Source organism: Gekko japonicus, unplaced genomic scaffold (genome assembly GCF_001447785.1).
Source record: "Gekko japonicus isolate JY-2015 unplaced genomic scaffold, Gekko_japonicus_V1.1 scaffold344, whole genome shotgun sequence".
Classification (NCBI taxonomy): domain Eukaryota; kingdom Metazoa; phylum Chordata; class Lepidosauria; order Squamata; family Gekkonidae; genus Gekko; species Gekko japonicus.
This window is the reverse complement of record NW_015174284.1, coordinates 801,033-821,708: the sequence shown is the minus strand read 5'-3', so window position 1 is coordinate 821,708 and position 20,676 is coordinate 801,033. Positions and strand designations below refer to the sequence as shown.

The 20,676-nt window shown below is 45.8% G+C and overlaps 1 protein-coding gene across 1 annotated transcript in view; it reads right to left on the bottom strand.

The window, feature by feature from the left end:
• PTPRU (protein tyrosine phosphatase, receptor type U) overlaps positions 1-20,676 on the bottom strand; it is a 563,689-nt gene that overhangs the window by 293,199 nt on the left and 249,814 nt on the right. The window contains exons 3-4 of the mRNA XM_015423947.1: positions 4,102-4,373; positions 851-932 (exon numbers count right to left, since the gene is read on the bottom strand). Coding sequence (XP_015279433.1) covers positions 851-932; positions 4,102-4,373 — 354 coding nt within the window. The remainder of the gene's footprint in view (positions 1-850; positions 933-4,101; positions 4,374-20,676) is intronic.

The window sequence follows — 20,676 nt, the reverse complement described above, 5'->3', positions numbered from 1 at the left end:
AAATAATGTCCACAACAGACTAATCCACAGGGTGGGGAGGAGGCCAAGCAGGTGGTCACAGTTCTACTCTTGATGACAACAGCCTTTTCTTGGGCTCTTCCTTCCTTCCCAGGGCCAACCACACTTCCATGGGCAGGAGGAAGATGCAGATAGGGTTGCCAGCTTCAGGTTAGGAAATTCCTTAAGATTTGGGGGCAGATCTCAGGAAGGTAGAGTTTGGAGAGGGAGAGAATCTCAGTAGGATATAATGTCATAGAGTCCACCCTCCAAATCAGCCATTTTCTCCAGGGGAACTGATCTCTGTAGTGTAGGAAACTCCAGGCTCCACCTGGAGGCTGGCAACCCCAGGGGCAGAGCAGGTAGACATGCTAGTCATGAGACAACTCTCTCCCAGTGTACTTGTTAGTTTATTTATCTATTAGATTTTTTTAGTCACCACTCACCCAAAGGGTCTTGTGGCAGCTTACAACACTAAATAATATAATAATAAATATGTTAAAAGCTAACCAAAATTAGATAATGCATATAAAATAGTAAGATATATGACTCAGTACTATACCACTATCAAATCAGCCTCGAATCTGGGCTTTAGCGCCTAGCAGATACAAACACACACACACCCTCCGACATCATTAGGATTTCCTACTTTCCCACTGCATGAGGGGAGACTTCCCCTCCCCCTTTAGCCTGTTCCTAATGGGAGGCCATTAATGCTGTCAAGGGCCAACTGACAGAGTCCTGTCAAGCAGCTCATTAAAAGAACTGGCAGCTGACAGCACAAGGGAGCTGTGACAAGTCGGTAGCCTCTGTCAGGAGGGCGTCGGAGATGGGAGGACCGTGTAATACTTACAGCAGGGATAATTTAAGAGCAGGATATCATCCAATCCTAGGTAACCTCTGCGTTCGCTGGAGATCACAGCCTCAAACAGAACCTGTGGAGGAGTCAAGCATGGTCTTTGTCAAGGCATTCTAACACCGGGGATTTTGGGGTGGGTTTCGAGTGAGGTAACTTGGCACACCAGCAAACTCATATGGAGATCCTGTAATGTAAACAGACTAAAGAACGCCGTATTAAAAACAAGCCAGAGACTGAGAAATTAGGATGCTATACAAGCCCTTATCACAAGTATCAATCCCTTTATTCCACTTCCCTCCATGAAAAAGTTCACATTCCTTCTTTCTGATTTTATCTGTGCAACCCTGTTATGGGTGTTAGGCTGAGAGGCAGTCAGTAGCTTAAATTCACCCTATTAAACCTGATAGGTTTCCTTCATACTGTGAATTAGGAGGAGGCCCTATCTTTGATTCCCCTTGGACACTCAATAGTGAAAATCTCTCAGAAAGCAGAAATAAGGTTTGGAAAGGTATGAAGCCAGAGCCAAATTACACATTCCCCAAATGTACAATTCAGCTGCAAAAAAAGAAGATTGGGAGGGTGGGGATGAGTTGATCCGAATTGGGGTCATGAAGCCAAGGAAGGTAGGTAAGTTCGTTTGGAGTCCGCCCAGAAGGGTGAACGCATTCTGAAGATACTGCTGATCAGTTGGCCAATGGAGCCTTACCCACCAGAGAGCTGTGAAGCAGGGACAGAGAGAAGGTGCAGCCACAGAAAAATGTCCAAGGGTTGGGTGAGAAGGAGAAAAATATTTTGAGAAATAAATTAAGCAAAATATATGTATTTATTACAAAGTGCACTAAAACGATCCTTTAAAACCCTTGGCACAATCTGTACCAATGTAGGACACACTCCTCACTTCTGATGAAGTGGGCTGTCATTTACAAAAGCTTCAGATGACAATAAATCTTCAGTAAGTAAATCAGTATGATAAGGTACCCTTGTACCTTTAGCTAGCAGAAAAGCAGGGGCTAATTTATTATATAGTAGATGAGAAGTACTGGGATCACTCAGATTCATTTTTGCTGACATATTTTCTAAAAAAGATTGTGTCATTTGTCTCATGACATGAAGCTTAATGTCTACAATAGCAAAATGGCATTTACAGACGGGTATTTGATGTCCCACTAATACAACAACAACCCACAGCCTCAACGGTGTTTAAAATATAATTACATCTAATTGGGGGGAGAGGAGTTCTAATTTCTGTTCCACATATGTTACCACTAAGTCAGATTAACACTCCATCACCATGCATGTAAGGGGGGAAGCATCCTTCTACCACTTTGATAGATGCAGGGAGGGCAGGATACAAATCCAATTAAATAAATAAATAAATAAATAAAATAGATCATGAGGAAATTAGCCCTCCACCCCCCGCTTCTATTCATAACACTAACAAGGGTTTGCTGCTATACTACTATTAGATACTTCTAAATTGCCGAACCAGGAGAAAGATGAAGAACTGGGAGTAAGGCTGAGAAATAGGGGGGAGATTAGAAAGGGGGAGACAGAAATGAAGGCATATCATGAAAGGAAGAGAGCAAAATTGAGAAACTGTGGAAAAGAGGAACAGATATTAAGAAAAGAGGAAAGGGTATGTTATTTTCTATAACACACTAACAGGAAAAATTAGTGGTGGCTTGGTTGATGAGTTTAGTGGAATATGGAAATATTTGCCTGCTTGAACTAATCTTAGCAGAAATGCACCCTAAGCCCAAAGCAGAGCAACTGCTATTTACTGTGCTCGTCCTTCCATGCGCCCCTAGTGGCTGCAGTGCAGAAAACTGCATTACAATTTTTTGAAAAGTAAATGCATTCCGTAATTGCAGCATGATGCTGGCTTCAGGGGCCCTCCAGCTAACTTGGGCCTCCCAAATTTTGCCCCCTCAGCCTCCCCTCTCAGCAGCCTGGTTACCTACATACTGTGCCTGTCTTCGTTTCCTCCTCAAGTGTGCCATCAAGTCTCAACTGACTCATGGCAACCCCATAAAGTCCTACCACTGCCATTGCCTTTCTCTGCATAGCAGTCCTTGAAGGTCTCCCATGCAAGTACTAACTGTAGCTGGCCTTGCTTAGATTCCAAGATTTGATGGGATCAGGCTAGGCTGGGTTATACAGGCTGCTTTTTCCCATCTTCCAAGATTACAAGCCTCCTTGGGGGGGGGGCATGGGAGGCAAGTTAAACCCCCTTCCCAAGTGCAGCAGCATTAATCCATCTCTACCTCCACACACATCACAGCTGGTTTTTGCAGCTAAATCAGACATCTGGAAATCTCATCACCGTTCTCCATAGTCACATATAGTCTATCCCAGCAAAACTGAATCTTCCAAAAAGGAATTCGGATTTTCTTTGGTTAAAGGGGAAATTGGGGGCACTGGGGGGAACTGTCACCATGGAGTCTGATGTATTATTTCTTGTTTTTATTTTTCCCACCCCACATCTCAGCCTGCAACAACTTGAAACCTAATTCTTCTTTGCCTGCCAGAAGATCCACCATATATTGGCATGACACAATCTTAAAATCATGACCTGAAAAATCTGTTTTTCCTCTTTTTTATTTTATAACATATGTTCAGATGAAGAGTTCAAGTTCAAAAGCCTGCACATTGTTAAGTATCACTGGATTGGCCCTAATAAAAGGTATTGCATGGCTTGTGTTCATGGCTTCTAAGAGAATGGTAACAGCATTTCAAATTACAAGTTGGCTTCCACTGAAAATAGGCGAACCATAATTCTCAGCACAGTTCTGAAGTCTACTCCAAATACCCCTTCTCTTGTACAAGGAAGAGCCCAACAATAGACTCATCTGTTCACTTCTTAGATTTGTGCTGTCCTGCCTCTCACACATATTCTTCCTTCTCCTCCCACTTTGGTACTCCCCCCCCTCCACTGCCTCTGGCTATCAGACTCACAGGAACACATGGAGCTTTCTTATGCTGAATTAGATCATCGGTCCATCAAGGTCAATATTGTCTATGCAGACTGGCAGCAGCTCTCCAGGGACTTAGCTAGAGGTCTTTCACATCACTTACTGCCTGGTCCGTGGAAATGCTGGGGATTGAATCCGGAACCTTCTGCATGCCAAGCAGATGTTCTACCACTGAGACACAGCCACAGGCACTCCCAAAATTTTTGTTTTCAGAGCCTTCATTTCCCCAGTGCTATTTCATAAGCTTCTGCTAGCTTTCCTCTGTATGCTCACCTGATACTCATTGGGCCAAAACATGCTGACAGCCAGTTCCACTTGGTGCCACTGGCGTCCGTGGGAGCCAGAAACATTCCACACCACACTGCCCAGTGGACCACCATTCACCTTCACGTAGACATTCAGAGTCCCAGGGCTGTGCCCATCACGGCTGTACATGAAGTAGCTGAATTGGAGACAATGGGTGTCATTCTCACTTAGCGTCTGGAAGAGGATGTGAGCTTTCTGCCCCTGAGCATGCTGGGAGGAGTTGACCATCAGGTAGGATCCTACGACAGGAAAGAAGAACACAGAAGCTCAGAGTTGGATCCAGTGATGTATGAGCAGAAAGGGAAATATATGTAGCACAGTTCTACTTCCAAAAGGGGAAATACAATGGCCACAGCAACACATAGCATTTCAGTGTAATTTTTAATCATGGGCATATGAAGTAATTTTAGTACTTCTACTTCCAAGGATCATTGTGCACACAGAAATCTTCTACGGGGTCCAGCCCTCAGCTCAGACGTCACATGGAAATACGATTTCATGAATGTAACCTTTTTACAGTAAGAGTATTTGTCCAAAATCAGGCTGTCCCACCATTTTTGGTTCATTATAGTCTGATAGGACATTGATAGCTTCTGCTCTGATCTGTAATGTTCAGCCTGAAGCACACAACTCATTTGTAGGGTCTTCCTAACAATCCTCTCATTCTTGTGCTCATATCCTCCATGCAACTTTCCCTCTCAAGGAGAATTCTGACTATAACATAATTATATATCCAATTCCTTGTTCATCATATAAGGATTTTCAATTTACAATGCAAGATAATTATCAGTAAAACCTATCAACACAGAAATGTAAGAAAAAATACAGCTCAATTTCTCTCAACAACTAGCAGTGGGAGGAACTAGTAAATGCGTTAGGAGTGAATTCAGACACATGATTCTATCCAGTAAACACACCACGCTTCCTCCTAGGGCTTTGTGGTTATCCTGTCCTCCATTTTATCTTCACAACAGTGTGAACTTGGTTAGCAGGACAGGGAAGATGCGGCCACCGAACGAGCCTCATAGCTGAGTGGGGAGCTGAACCAGGGTCAAGCCAGGCCAAAGGGCATCCAACCCAAGCACCCAAAAGACCCAACATGGTTCTTCATGGCTTCTCTGCCTCAGAAAAAGGAGGAAATAGTGAGAGCCTGGGTCAAGAAGACCAAACTCTGTGAGGAAAGGCTGGAGAAGAGGAGGCTGAGGGGAGACATGATTGCTCTCTTGAAGTATTTTAAGGGCTGTCACTTAGAGGAGGGCAGGGAGCTGTTCCTGTTGGCAGCAGAGGATAGGACTCACAATAATCAGTTTAAATTAAGGGCGGGAAATTAAGGGCTGGATATTAGGGAAAACCTTTTTACAGTAAGAGTTGTGCACCAGTGGAATCAGCTGCCTAACGAGGTGGCGAGCTCCCCCTCACTGGCGGTTTTTAAACAGTCGCTGGACAAACCCTTGCCAGGGATGCTCTCGGCTGATCCTGCATTGAGCAGGGGGGGTGGACTACATGGCTTGTATGGCCCCTTCCAACTCTGTGGTTCCATGATTCTATGATTCTAAGTATTTCAGGGGGGCTGATCCACTCCAACCCCGAATTAAAGAACATGTTACTGTACAAAGAACTGTAGGGTATTTGATAAGATAAATAATGGTTTCTGGAATTGTTTCCAAAATTGCCTGGGCTAGGGGAGGACGGGGTTGATACCTATTATCACTGACCACCATAAAATATGGGGGGGGGGATAGGGAAAGGACCTTTTTGAGAGGTGGTGAACAATGTCAAACCAGGACTTATCCCCGAGTGCCATGAATTTCCCAAAGTACTGAGCAATGAAAATCTTGGCTACTGTAGCAGACAGCCCAGCTGGCAGTTGTTTTTTTTCCTCCAGAGTGATGTGCCGATCATGCTCCTCCAGGCAAATCATTGTTATCGAGCATTCTGTCATCTCCCAGGTTTAACAAGCAGCCACGTCACCCAAGAAAGACAAGCCCTGATACTGCAGCCAGCTCTTCTGAAATATAAGCTCCTTCCTCCAGCAACTGGACTAGAGTTAACATCCCTTCCAACATCAAGGAGATGCAGCTGGTCTGATGCACACTTGACTCTTGCAGCGTAGCTTGCTGCTTTCATAGGCTGGGCTCCCACATCGCTGGGAACATCCATACCACAACCACCTCGAAACCAGGATCATGAGTATAAATTGCCCCAGTGAGGAGCAGAAAGTGTGGCAATGGAAAATGCTGTCAAGTCTCAGCCAACTTATGGTGACCCCCATATGGCAGAAGACAAACCGAGGTGGTTTGCCATTGCCTACCTCTCTGAGTAGTGACCCTGGACTTCCTTGGTGGCTTCTGAGAACTGACAAGCCTGGGCCAGCCAGGTCTGGTTAGCAGAAAACTCTGAGCTCCTTGTCAGAAGGGTAGGGTAAAAAAAAAATGCACTCAGAGCAGTGTACATGGTTCTCCCATTACATCCTCACTACAACCCTGTGAGGTAGGCTGAGAGAGAATACCTGCCACACAGTTTCCCAAGTGAGTCTCGTGGCAGGTGGGGATTTGAACCCAACTTTATTCTGCTCTAGGCCAACGGGCTGACTGCTACACCATACTGGTTCTCTCAGCATCTGGGCAACCCGTGACACAGAAGTTCAGCCATAACTGAAATGACACAGGGGTCAGTCATGGGACAATAGTAATCACACTACAAAGGCAACATTTGAATCAAGCCTTTAATTAGTCATATCCCACCTCCCCCGAAACATCAAGTTTAGAAACTGGCTGTGTACACTGGGTAAGATGCCACCTACAATATTCACACCAATCCTCCGATCTATCAACAATTGGACCAGTAACTCGAGTAAGGAAAGGCTTTCTTTTTTAAAAGGATTTAAAGCATGATGATGAGCACTGACTTATAGGATTTCTAGCCTCAAAGTGGGGCCTGGAAATCTCCCAGAATCACAGCTGATGGCTGCTTTGGAGGGTGAATTCTATGGCATTATACAGCACTGATGTCCCCCCCTCCCCAAACCCCACTCTCCCCAGGTTCCACCTACAAATCTCCAGGATCTTCCAACCCAGAGATGGCATCCCTACTTATGAAAAAAGAAAAGGTCAAAGGACATGCCTGATTTGCATTACATCTTGCTTCCAGTCATGCGGCTAATCAAACAGGATCAGCTAGATCCAGCAAGGTTGCCTGTAGGCAAGCTTATCCTTGTCGTGGTCTACCATCAAATACCTGTGGTGTCTTGGCTGCATCTACTCCAATCAGCAGCATGGCCAAATGGTTTTGACGGACAGATAGAGCTCAGCTCCCCATCTCAGGGACTTGCCATCCCTGGTATTGCATGCTTAGTGGAGCGGTAAATCTCTTCTCATCTCTAACCCAGGCAACAGACCATCAGTGGAGCCTGGCTCTACAATCCATTCCCTCTGCGAGAGCAGCTTTCACACATGAGAGTTCTTCCACTGAGAAGGTTATTTTAAGACAAAAAAATGTGTAAGGGGTGGAAATCATATACATAATGTGAAGGAGGATTCTGGTGGGTAGCCGTGTTGGTTTAAAGCAGTAGAACAAAGTTGGAGTTCAGTGACACCTTTAAGACCAACGAAGTTTTATTCAAGAAATGAGCTTTCATGTGCATGCACACTGTTATCTGAAGAAGAGTGCATACATACACAAGCTTATACTTTGAATAAAACTTTGTTGGTCTTAAAGGTGCCACTGGACTCCAACTTTGTGCTACTCTGAAGGAGCCATTGCACTATATTCATCATTAAGTGAAGTGTGAAGCCTTCCTCTATCCTAAGCAGCTCTTGGAGGAGGATCAAAAACATGTAATACATTTTATTAGGACCAACTAAACTGACACAAAACATTGTGTAAGCTTTGGAGCTCACCAGAACTCTTATCAGGCTGAACCTTCTCAGTGGAAGAACTCTCATGTGTGAAGCTTAGACGGCTAGAGAGACAGTGGCGATGTGCTCGCGACAGAGTGACAACAGCATCCTATAGGACGTTCATGAGATCCTATGAGACTGTAGCCAAGGCCGCTAAAAGGGAATATTATGCGGCCACGATTGCATCTGCGAGCTCTCGCCCAGCCCAATTATTCAGAACAATTTGGTCTTTGACTACACTGCCACAGGGCAGATCAAACGATAGGAAATTGGAGATTGGCTGTGAGGCATTTGCGAGCTATTCCGCTGAAAAAGTCTTGTTGCTCCGCCACAACCTCCCTGCCACAGTTGAGACAGTAACGGAACTCGAGGCTCCATGCACGTCTGGTCCCATTCTGGATTATTTCGGTCCACTCAGTCTAGAGGAGGTTGACAGGTTACTCTCATCTGTTCGCCCGGCCACTTGCAGCCTTGATCCGTGCCCATCGTGGCTGGTTAAAGCCAGTCGTGATGGGCTACGAGGTGCGCTAAGGGAGATCATCAATAAGTCCCTCGTTGAGGCTCTGTTCCCTAGCGTGTTAAAGGAGGCAGTGGTCTGCCCTCTCCTTAAAAAACCATCCCTGGATCTGGCTGAATTAGCTAATTACCGGCCAGTATCCAATTTGCCCTATTTGGGCAAATTGATTGAGAGGGCAGTGGCGGCTCAGCTGCAGGGTTTCTTGGATGATGCCTCCGTGTTAGATCCCTGTTTCTGATTGCCCGGAGGCATGGGCTGGGCTGTCACCAGTATGCGGATGACACCCAGCTGGTGCAGAATGCAGCGAGGCTGTTGCTGTGTCTTCCTGTGCGGGAACACATCCAGCCCACACTAAAAGCTCTGCACTGGCTGCCAATAGCATACTGGATTCGGTTCAAGGTGGTGGTTTTGACCTTTAAAGCCCTATATGGTCAGGGACCTGCTTACCTGATGGACCGCCTTTCTCCACATGTTCCCCAGAGGGCACTAAGATCTGGATCCCAATACTGCCTGGCCCTTCCGGGCCCTAAAGAAGCCAGGCTAGTGGTGACGAGGGCCAGGGCCGCTTCTGTGGTGGCCCCGCACTGGTGCAATGAGCTCCTGGAGGACACCAGGGCCCTGTGGGACCTTCTGCAGTTCTGCAGGAACTGTAAAACGGAGCTCTTCCACCAGGCTTTTGATTAGGGGTCCGTCGTTGTGTCCCTGGCCCTAACATCAGCACTAAAGTAACATCAGCACCAAAGTAATATCTGATAGCCTGGCAAGGAACCTGGAACATAGTGATTGTTATATCTGAATGCTGAAAGAATGCCATCATTGCTTACTTGCACTGCTAGCACTTTGCATTTTGTTGTGGTTTTAACTGTTTTATCTGTTTTAATATTTGTATAATGTATTTTTATATATATGACTGTGAGCCGCCCCGAGCCTGCCGTCGCGAGGCGCGTGGGATATAAATAAAATAAATAAATTTAGGAGCTGCTTAGGTTGGAGGGAGGCTCCTTAGGCTGGAGGAACTTCCTCCAGCTTAAGGTAGGATATCGCCCAGGGACTTTCTTCCTCTTTCTGTTTCCATTGTTTATATATGTATACACTGTCAAGTCGCAACTGACTTATGGCAACCCCAGTGAGGGAAGTGAGATGCAGAGGTGGTTTGCCATTGTCTTCCTCTGCAGATTCAAGATGGTCTCCCATCCAAATACCAACCCTGATTAGCTTCCAAGATCTGATGAGATCCAGCTATACCATGGACTTATGGCAACTATTGGGGTTAACTGATGTGGTTAATCCAGTTCCCACTAGTTAGCAGAGTGCTTAAATAAAGCTGCAAATGCAGCAGCATTACATTACCAAGTTACTCAGCTAAAAACCTACAAAGAGCCATGTTACAAGTTCAACAGAAATTTTTATTTGAGAAGTACACTTTGGATAGGAAAGAGCAGGGACAGGATAGAGTACTAACTTACTAGCTAAAGGATGGAAGCAGATGGCAAGAGGGTCATCTGCCTCATGGTTCCAAGAGAGGACCGCATATTGTTCCTCTTGGTGTGTGCAGGGAGAGAGTTCGTCTTTATCTGAGAGAGAACGGAGGGAAGGAAATTGTGCTTGAGAACACAATCTACATTTCAAAGGGGACAGGGGAAGAAGAGTAAACACAGGACTAAGCTCAGTGCACCTATCTAGCTACCTAGTCTCTCTTGCCACGAAGTATAGAGGCTGAGGCAGGGACATTGCACCTGGAACTTCCAACAGCAACCCCAGCCAGAGGCTGCCAAGGCAAGTGAAAAGCAGAAATGGTTTGCAGTGCTTCCTATCCAATACTGACCCTGCTTAGCTTTTAAGCTCTAATGAGATCAGGCTAGACCATGGACTTATGGTGACCCCAGCAAGGGTCTTTCCAGGCAAGTGAGAAGTGGGGGTGGTCTGCCATCACCTTCCTTTTGGTAGTGTCCCATTCAAGTGCCAGGCTACACCATCCCCCATCAATTGTCTGTCAGGTAAAAAATGCTCTAAATAAAATCTCAAATAAAATGCTCAAAATGGATAAATGACTCATCTTTCTTCTTAGTGGCTAATTTTCCCAATGAGGTGGGAGATGGAGGAGCAAGAAAAATTAGCCGCTGAGAGATAAGGGTTGATAAACAGTAGACAGAGAAAGGGAACTGTCAACTCCTCTTTTCTCTGTGTGGATGTGACCCCTTGTGCCTTTTCTCTATCTGATGCTCTGGCAAAATGATGGATAGATAGGTGAATGCAGATGGATAAATGGATGTAGAGGAGATGCAGATGGGTGGTTACAGTGTGGATGGATAGCTGGAAGTAGACAGATGGATGCAGACAGATCTTTCTTTGTTCCAACAATACGTCATCACAGAACACAATAAATGGCAGGAGCAGACCAAGAATAGCTAAGCACAAAATGGAACCGTTCATCATCATAATAGTCGATGGCACAAACAAATTCTCAACAGGTAGCATTCACATCCGGTAAGGATGCTCTCACACGGCGAATGTACCAAATAGCCAGCTTATGATGATGCCATCTCCACATGCAATTCCCATGAAAAGCAGTTCTTAAAAGAACCAATCACAGCTTCTCACAGGCTTGCTTGAATTCCAAAATGAGGGTTTGAAAAAACTGGTATTCGTCCTGGGAAGCATCTGCCAGTAAGCTCCAGAATGTACTTAAGGATACTTAAAGGTGAAAGGAAACGATTGATTATTGAGTGGGACTTCATTTACTCTAGGGCTTCAAGCATAAAACCCACGGTTTTGGGATCTTCAAGGCAGCCCCAAAAACACTCGCAGAGATTAGGAGAAATCCTCAGGACTTGGATGTGACACTCCTTATTGGGCAAAGTGTCTGTCTGGCAGATGTTTGCTATGCGTTCCCTAACATCAGCCTCTCCCCCATTTCCTGTACGTTAGCACAGCAGGTGTGTCAAATTTGCAGTTTGTCATAATCTGCAGCTGGGGGGGGGGGCACAGTTGTAGATTAGGTGGCAATAGCCTGCAAGGGGGGGAGATTTGGGCAGCAGGTATGCTCATGCTGAAATATGCGGGAGAACACAGCTTTCTTGGCACACTGGAGAAGTTGGGGGGGGTTACAGCAGCACGTGAGAAAGAGTTTAAAGTGGGGATGATTGGAAGTTGCAGGGAGAAGCTCACAAATTGTAGATAGAAAAGGATGCTGGTGCAATGATTTTGGCAGGCCAGATGTGGAGATCTGGTGATAATGGAAAGCAGAAGCCATGGCTCAGAGGTGCACAGAAGGTCATCTCCAGCTACAAAATGATCCAGTGGTAGGTGATGTAGAAGACCTCTGTCTGAGATTCTGGAGAGTTGCTACCAGCCTGAGTAGACAATACTGACCTAGATGGACCAAGTATAAGGCAGCTCCATGTGTTCACATGTTACAGGTGCAGGTCCCAGGTAGAATCTCTGCAATCTCCCAGTTAAAGGATTGCAAGTAGCAGGGCTGGCAAAAATCCTTACTAATTCTGCTGCTGGGTAGGTAGCATGACCTTGAGCTGAATGATACCAGCTCGAGTATTTGACCTTAATGACACCGACTAATGATGCAATCCTATGAAGATTTACCTCAATCTAAGTCCATTGGGTTTACACTGGAGTGACTTGGCAGAGGGTTACACAGTTAGCCAGTTGGAGAGAGCTGCATTTTCATAGCTTTCATCATAGTGCGTACAGGTAAAGATGACTAAAGGAACCAAAGGGGGAACTTTTAAACCTGTTGAGATGGATTTGCTTGTATCTAACAGTACCATTATTAACAACATCACAACCATATGGTCTGTCATACGGGGTCGCAAGGTGGAGTAGCAACAGCCTGACAAGACTTCAGAAAGCAATCAAAATCTATACGTGTGTTAAGGGCCATCAAGTCGCTTCCAACTTATGGTGACACTATGAATTAAGGACTTCCAGAATGTCCTATCGTCAGCAGCTTTGCTCAGGTCTTGCAAACTGAGGGCCATGGCTTCCTTGATTGAGTCAATCCATCTCATGTTGGGTCCTCTTCTTTTCCTGCTGCCTTTGACTTTTCCTAGCAGGATTGTCTTTTCCAGTGACTCTTGTATCCCCCCCCCCCCAAAAAAAAAGAGCTGATAAAAGAGACTATCCAATGAAACCCGTGGCTGTCTTTATTTGGTCTCTTTTTGTAATGTGACTCCAACTACAGATTACTGATTGCTCTGTCCCATTAAGCATTCCTCTTCTGCAGCCTCAACTGTAATATTATATGAATTAAGGCTTTGATGACAGCTATAATTTAGCCATGGGGCCACAGTGGCTCAGAGGTTAAGACGCTGAGATGCAGACCAGAAGGTCTGTAGTTTGGCAATTCGAGACCCTAGTGCCGTGTGACAGAGTGAGCTCCTGTCTCTGGCCCCAGCTCCTGCCAACCTAGCAGTTTGAAAGCAAGAAATTGCAAGTAGATAAATAGGTACCACTTCGGTGGGAAGGTAACAGCATTCCGTGCGCCTCAGTGTTTAGTCATGCCACCCACATGACCACGGAAACGTCTTCGGACAGTGCTGACTCTTCGACTTGGAAACAGATATGAGCACCGCCCCCTAGAGTCGGATTCGACTAGCTTTCGAGCAAGGAAAACCTTTACCTTTAGAATTTAGCCAGTATCTATTAAGCGAAGGGCTCAAAGCACATGCTGCATCCAGAGTCCAGAGATCACCAGGTGGGTTCTGGTAGAATGTCACCTTCCACCACCTACCCACTGCCAAACAGGCCCAGATAATTGACAACAACATGCCAGCAAACTGGATAGCTGTTTCCCCTTCAGTCTTTATTGCCTTGACACTCCTCACTCCACCTGGATTTCAACCATTTAATTTCCGAGTTCCACTTCCTCGTATCATTTAACACAGAGCTGCTTCTGATTTTAAACTGTGCTCAGCAGGCTGTTAGGCTGTTGAGAGGCTATTATCCGAAGAAATTCCATTTGCATCTCAGCATCTTGGCTTGGAAGAGAGCAGGAGGGCCAGGTACTCACCCACATTGCAAGACCTTCAGGGGCTTCATTGTTTTTACCTTTGCACCTCCAGAAGTATACAGACCCCGACAGAATGCAGGGCTCTTACCTGTCCCCAAGATTAAATCTCATTTATTGAAATGTTACTCTGGCAACATTCTAAAAGGCACATCAAATATCCTCCTGACCAGGAAAGGCCAGAGAACTGGTGGTTAAATCAAAATGAGATTTTAAAATCTCATCCATCTTAATAAACCCAGATCCTGTAAGTAACAAACCTGATCCATTTATTTAAATCTCAAATTGTTTTCCTGACAGCGGTCCTTTAATTATTAATTGCATTGACTCATTTAATTTACACAATGCGCCCACGAGATTGTCTTTCCCGAGATTCCTCATTGAGTAGTTTAGGGCTTCTGCCAAATGAAAACACAGCAATTAACCGTGTGTTGTCAAGTACATGTAAATAAACCCATGCATCATTTCTGCCTTCTGCTGGATGACAAGAGAATTGCTGGCTATCGTCCTGTCACAAATGCTCCAGGTGAACTAGAAGGCCTATATGTCCCAGTTCTCACACAGCAAAACTCACTTTTCCCTTAGAGAATGGGAAGCAACAGGTTTGATTCTTTTGAAAGCTCCAAATCTAGAGCCCAAAGACGGTTATAAAAGAGAACTGCAGCCAGGAGGAATTCTCCATCATTCCAGAACAGCATCTGCCTTCATGTTTATTTGCTTTATGGTTGGGTTCATGCTGCGCCACTTTCCTTAATGATTTCATCAGATGCTCAGAGATTGGGGGGGAGGAAAAAGAATCAGCATGGGAAAGCCCAGGCTGAGAAAGAAACAGCAGAGATACAGAGATGACAGAAAGAAGACAAAGGTGTTCTTTTGCTGAACCCAACATGTAAAATCAAAAGCTGATCTTCTTCCCTGTGTGCCCTGAAGACACAATAATGCAGAGGTAGGCAGACAAACAAAGGCCTGGATTCAAATCTCCTGGCAGGGAGTAAACCTAACCATACTCAGCCACTTCATATGATCCTTTTGTGAAAGAATGCAGCAAGAATTACAGCTGAAGTTCCAGGTGGGGGTAATATACATTAGAAAAATCTAATCCCCTGAGGAATGCATCCATTTGGGTATAACTCTGGGGGTCTTAAAATGGGGGCAAGATCCCTGATTGGCTGGATTATGTAGCCTACAAGATGAGCGAAAGACTGCCAAAGCAGGTGCCAAAGAGGTCACTGAATGAGAACTAAACTATGTGGGAAAGGCAAAGTTTAGACACGTCTTTCTGAAAACTCAGCTCTCTTTTGCACCCCAGAAGTGCCTGCTCATGCAAAGACTGACTCATCCATTGTACATAGCAATTAGCACATTACCAGTTAAGTTTTGTAAAGGTAAACAGGTAATGTTTCAAGCCAACAAGTTAAGCAAAGGTCAAGATGGAATAGGGCATTTGGCTCATCACCAAGTAGCCCGCCTGAAAGCAATGGCAACATCCATTCTTGATCATCAGAAAGAATGACTAACATTGAACAACATCAGAAATCAGTGACCACGAACCACTGGAGCTGTATCAATTTATTCCCAGATATCTGTGTAGCAGAACAAGGAGGACAGAGTAGGCCACCCTGGGCAGATAATTACCCTTCCCAGCCCCAATTTCCCATCCTTGAGAAACTCAAGAGCAACAGAACAAAATGGCCTCCACATAGTGACCCGGAGGTGACATCATCATGCCAGGCATGTTGTGTGGGGGATGCTCTAGCATTTGGGCAAAAGCTCTATGGTGACTATAGAGGTTTTTGCCCAAATGCTAGAGCATCCTGCCCGACATGCCCAGTGCCAGAAGACTCCCAGAGTAAGACTGGACACACACACACACCGCCACCAGCAGTCAGGCAACCCTACATTAAAGTAATAATGCAGCCCTGGCTATATATGGAAATTTGTTTCAGGAAAAGCCATCTTGCTCAGGTGGAAAAGCCTCCTTTCAGTGAGACTCCTCACTTAGCAGAAGGGAGCCAAAGGTTCAAGCCCTGTCAGTTTTGGGGTCAAAGGAGCACATAGAACTTCAAAATCATTCCTGATGTCATAGACCACAGTATGGACTCCTCATCTTTAGGCAAAGAGGCCAAAGACTCTGATGAAGAAGAGGCTGAGCACCTGAAACCACTACAGAAGGAGGCAAGTGAGACACCTCCAGAACCCAAGAAGACTGAGTCAACACTCTCACCATAGGATACACCCCGCCTTCTGACTCACACTTAGACTCTGGACCCTCCACCCCAGAACCCACCGTAGCCCCTGAGATCTTTCCCCAACTGACCCTTCAGGCCCCCACAAAACGAAGAACCACCCCAACCCTGTTGGAGTCCTGGCCACCATAGCCAGATGCATCACCTTTAAGAATGAGTAGCGTGCTCCTGGAGGGACCGAACTTGCACCTCCTCTTCCTTGCAGGAGTATTTAAAGCCTCCATTCACCCTCAGCCTTTGCTGGAACAACAACTCTGTGATACTTGGATCCAGCAGCTTGACTCCCGAGCCACAGTCTAAAGCAGCCGAGGCAACCTAACAAGCAAGCCAAAGAGGGTGGGCCAAGAGTCTAGAGTCCTCAGACAGATGCAGTTTTCTTCAGACTAAACACACAACACTTTCCTGGCATCATACAAAAACAGTGCTGATAAAGGGCAAATGGGAAATTGCATCAGAAATTGAAATGTTGTGCAAGAGCTTGATTTGTGGAAAGGCCAAAATAAAATTCACCCACTGTTCCAAAGCCATATAAACCTCAAAGCTCTGACATGCAAGTGCTGTTCTTTCCCAGAGACAAACACCAAACTCAAAACCCTGCAACCGGCATGATAAACTATGGCAACAGTTTGTTATGGCCAAAATCGCGGACTCAGTACAAAGAACGCAACAGACAGGCATAGCTATGCATATGAGATATGTGAAAACATGGTCACCGATACTACACTATCTGTCAAAGGGAGGAATCCTCCCAAGTAACACGGCATACCACGAGTGGCTACACTTGTGAGACACACTAAGTTACCAGGTGTACTAATAGGATCATACCCCGCACTTGCATTCAGAACAACACTCAGGTTAAGCATTAATAGTACCTTACCAAGGGAAATGCAGTGTCACTTGTTAACCATAAGCAGCAATGTTCACTGCTATGTAAAAGGTAACATGTATTATATGGATGTACTCTGTTTTTAATATACCAATAAAAATTAATTTAAAAAAACAAAAAACAAAAAAAACCCTGCAACTGGATTTGGGATTCGAACCTCAGAGGCTTGCCATCCCATTAGGTTCTCCCGACTATTGGCACTAAAGGGGGGAATCTGCTAAACTAGAAAGGAACAGGCTCTTTTGTCCATTAAGTCAGACTGCACATTGCCTTTTCTTGTGATGACAACCACTCTGTCAGAAACTTGGCTGGAATGCTCCAGCTTCATTTGCTCAAAGACGACATGTTTTCTATTAATACTTAAAACTTTCCACCGAGCTTTGCCTAAGGAGCCCTCACACGTCTTCTGCATCACAGATTGAGAACAGATTGAGAACACAGATTGAGAACAAGGTTAGCCATGGCAAAGAGGCATTGTGCTTCTCATCACAGGTATCCATTTATAGGGTTGCCAAGTTGATCTTCGCCAGGGTCTGGCCAAGTTGATCTTCGCCAGAGCCGGCGTCTGGTGTGTGCGCGCCGCACGCACATCACCCGGAAGTGACGGGAGGATGCCAGGCACGCTGGGGGCGGGGGCACGGCCATACAAGGGAAAACCATAGAGTTTTCCCTTGGATGGCTGTGGCCCTGCCCCCAGCATGCCCGGCGTGGTCGCGTCACTTCCGGGTGACGCTCACGTCGGGGTGGAGTTCCCCCCGGGGCCCAATCTGGCAGCGCCGGGGAACGGGCCTCTGAGGCGGGGTTTTCCCCGCCCCCAGGGGGGACTTGGGATCCCTATCCATTTAACCTATTAAGCCTAACTATAATTGGAACCCAGCTACCTTCCAACAATGGGCTCAACTATACCATGCAGTTATTTCTATGTAGATTTTTATATTTTTAATGGCAAATGTAGCTTATTTCATTCTTAAGGACAGAATGGTAGAAGAATGGTGTGAAGCAAGCAGAAAACTCTAACCCTTTTGTTGGATTTACGAGTCGCTTACATTTCAGTCATTATGGGGTTAACTGGTACTGTTAGTTGCTGGTAAACAGGTCATGCCATTGTGTAATCTGTAACTACTTAGAAGTAGTCTTTAGTTTGCCCCTAAGTAGGAGGTATTTTGACCTGTAACCTTTCTATAGGTCAGTTAGCATCTTGTTTGAAATTATTGCTTCGATTTTGTATGCATGTATTCACAACATTTATTGTTGATCATCCGCTTTTTGGTGCTGACCAAGGAGGAGAAGAAGAGTAGCCATTATCCTTTTCTTTAGCAATGTGACTATTAGCATTAGTTAGATGCTAGGATGTATTGTTTACATTTCTTTTGTCCAAACGTTCCCTACCCTCTTTTTAAAATCATTTTAGTAAAGTAACTTTTAAACATGGAGTATGCTTTGCTCCAGCCTTATTTAAAGGCAAAAATCCCAATACTTTTACCATTTTCCCACTGGAAAGTGCCATCAAGTTGCAGCCAATGTACTGAGGGCCGCACATGATTTTCAACGCAAAAGACAGAGGTGGTTTGCCATTGCCTGCCTCTGCTAGCAACCTTGGACTTCCTTGGTGGTTTCCCATCCAAGTACGAACCAGGCCCAACCCTGCTTAGCTTCCAAGATCCAATGAGATCAAGCTAGTGTGGGCCATTTGGGTCAGGGCAGGGGGGGAAAGTCTGCCTATAAATTCTCCCCAGTACTGGTAAAAGCAAGTGAGAAAATGGATAGGGGTATATCCATATTCTTCTCTTCCTTGATAAAGCAATCCTGGCAATTACGTATACAAAACAAGAGGGAGTCATATGAAATAAGCCAGGAAGAAATTGTAATGTATAGTTGAACCTATAATAATGGATGCTTTGAGAAATGGTCATTCTCAGAGTTACAGATATATGGAATAATGAGCACAGCAAAATAATCTGGACAATATCAGGGCCTGATGCAGGTTTTAAAGGTCCTTGGTGGGATAATGTCTCGGGGACCCCCATGCAGGCATGGTTGGTACACATAAAAAGAGGGCAGGCAAGGGGGTGGCTGCTGCTGCTCCTCAGTCCCATCACTGACTGGTGAGATTAATGGGTTTAGGCTGGAGTAACTCTGCACAGGATTGTACAACAAATCAGATCCAAACAAACATGGGCTTAGATCCCGTGACCTGCCACCAAAAGACACTGTTGGTCTGAGATCTTTCCTGTCTCTCCTCTCTCCCAAAGTCCTTTCCAACCCCAGGAACTTTATTCCCAGAGTAGAATAACTTGTGTACTAATAGTCACCTGGGCTAGGCAGCTACAGTAGGGAGGGGAAGATCACCCTTTCCACCTGTTGCATGAATGGAGCTCAAAGAACACAAAGAAAGCAAGGATTTTGCCTCCCAAATGGAGTAGCCCAATCCAGAGAGCTGTTAGCACAGGTCACTCCACCCTAGGAATAAACATTCCCCCTCTCTGGGGAGAGAGATGAGTCAGGGAAGATCCTGCTATCCTTAGACCAATGGATCATGGGATCCCATCCATGAAAAGGATTTCAGACTGGGGAACCAATCTGGATTTTTTTTTCTTGAAAATGTTTTTTAACTTTCGATTTATTGATTGCTTTTTCCCAGAATAAAATGTTCTTTTTATTCACCATCATCTTTTATATTCCCTTCAAGAGCACTGCCTGGGAGCTGATATATTTCTACCAGGTTGGAGAGAAAAGTAATCCTTTCACATGGAACCCAGCCACGTGCCGGCTAAATAGGCAGATTACCTTTTCTCCTCCAAGTCTTCCCTCCTCCTGTGAAATTATTAATGTGCTAATGAGACTGGGTCTGTTTGGCCCAAGAAACACCAACATTTAACAGCCTCACTTTGAGTTTACTCCTTTTGTCTGAACTGCAGCCAAGAGATGTCTTTCGAAAGCCATCCGTTGCACCATCCCTATTTGCCAGGGTCTTATTTATTAATGATGGATAATGATGGATACTTCCTTCTCACCATATCCACCAGGGATGAGATTAAATTTAAACTGCTGCAGGGGATGTCAGAGAGATGACGGCATGCCTTGATAGAAAAGGAAAAAATTGCAGAATGCAGACTCATCAGGGGGTGGCTGCTTGTTGGTTCCCTAGGGATATATTTGGTTGTCTTGAATCCCCAAGACTTCTTTCAGGAAATACTTTAAGGCAGTAGTTTCCAAATTATGAAGAAGAAGAGCTGGTTTTATACCCCACCCTTCACTACCCAAAGGAGTCTCAAAGTGACTTACAATCTCCTTCCCTTCCTCTCCCCACAACAAACACTCTGTGAGGTAGGTGGGGCTGGGAGAGCTCTGAGAGAATTGTGACTGACCCAGGGTCACCCAGCTGACTTTTATGCGTAGGAGGGGTGGGAAATCAAGCCTGGTTCTCCAGATTAGAATCCACCACTCTTAATCACAAGACAGCACCACCATCATACCAGCTTTTCACTGTGTGACTGAAGCTCGCAATCACACGGCAATGCTGGAGCGTGGCAAAGAAGTGACGCAACAAGCGTTTCACGTTTGTGCGCATGCGCTGTTCCGAGAAGCAGCACTGCTTTCAGTTACGTGTTTGTGCGCATACGCTTATGAAAAACATCCAGTTTGCAACAGGACTTGGACGGGTGCTGGATGCCATGGGATACTAGCGCTCCCGTGATCAGATGCCCGCCCCTGCCCCGCATTTTCTGCTTCCTCCCCGCCTCTCCCCACCCCTGCCTGCCTGGGGCCAGGGAGGGCCTTGGCGGGGCTTCCTCGCACTCCCGCCGGCCTTGCAGGTCCACCGCCAGACCCCTGATGGGGCTCGGCAGTGGAGCCACAAGGCCAGCGGCGGCCGGGACCGTTGGGGGCCGGGGGCCTTCACAGGGCTTCCTCGCACTTCCGCCGGCCTTGCAGGTCCACTGCCGGGCCCCTGATGGGGCTCGGCAGTGGAG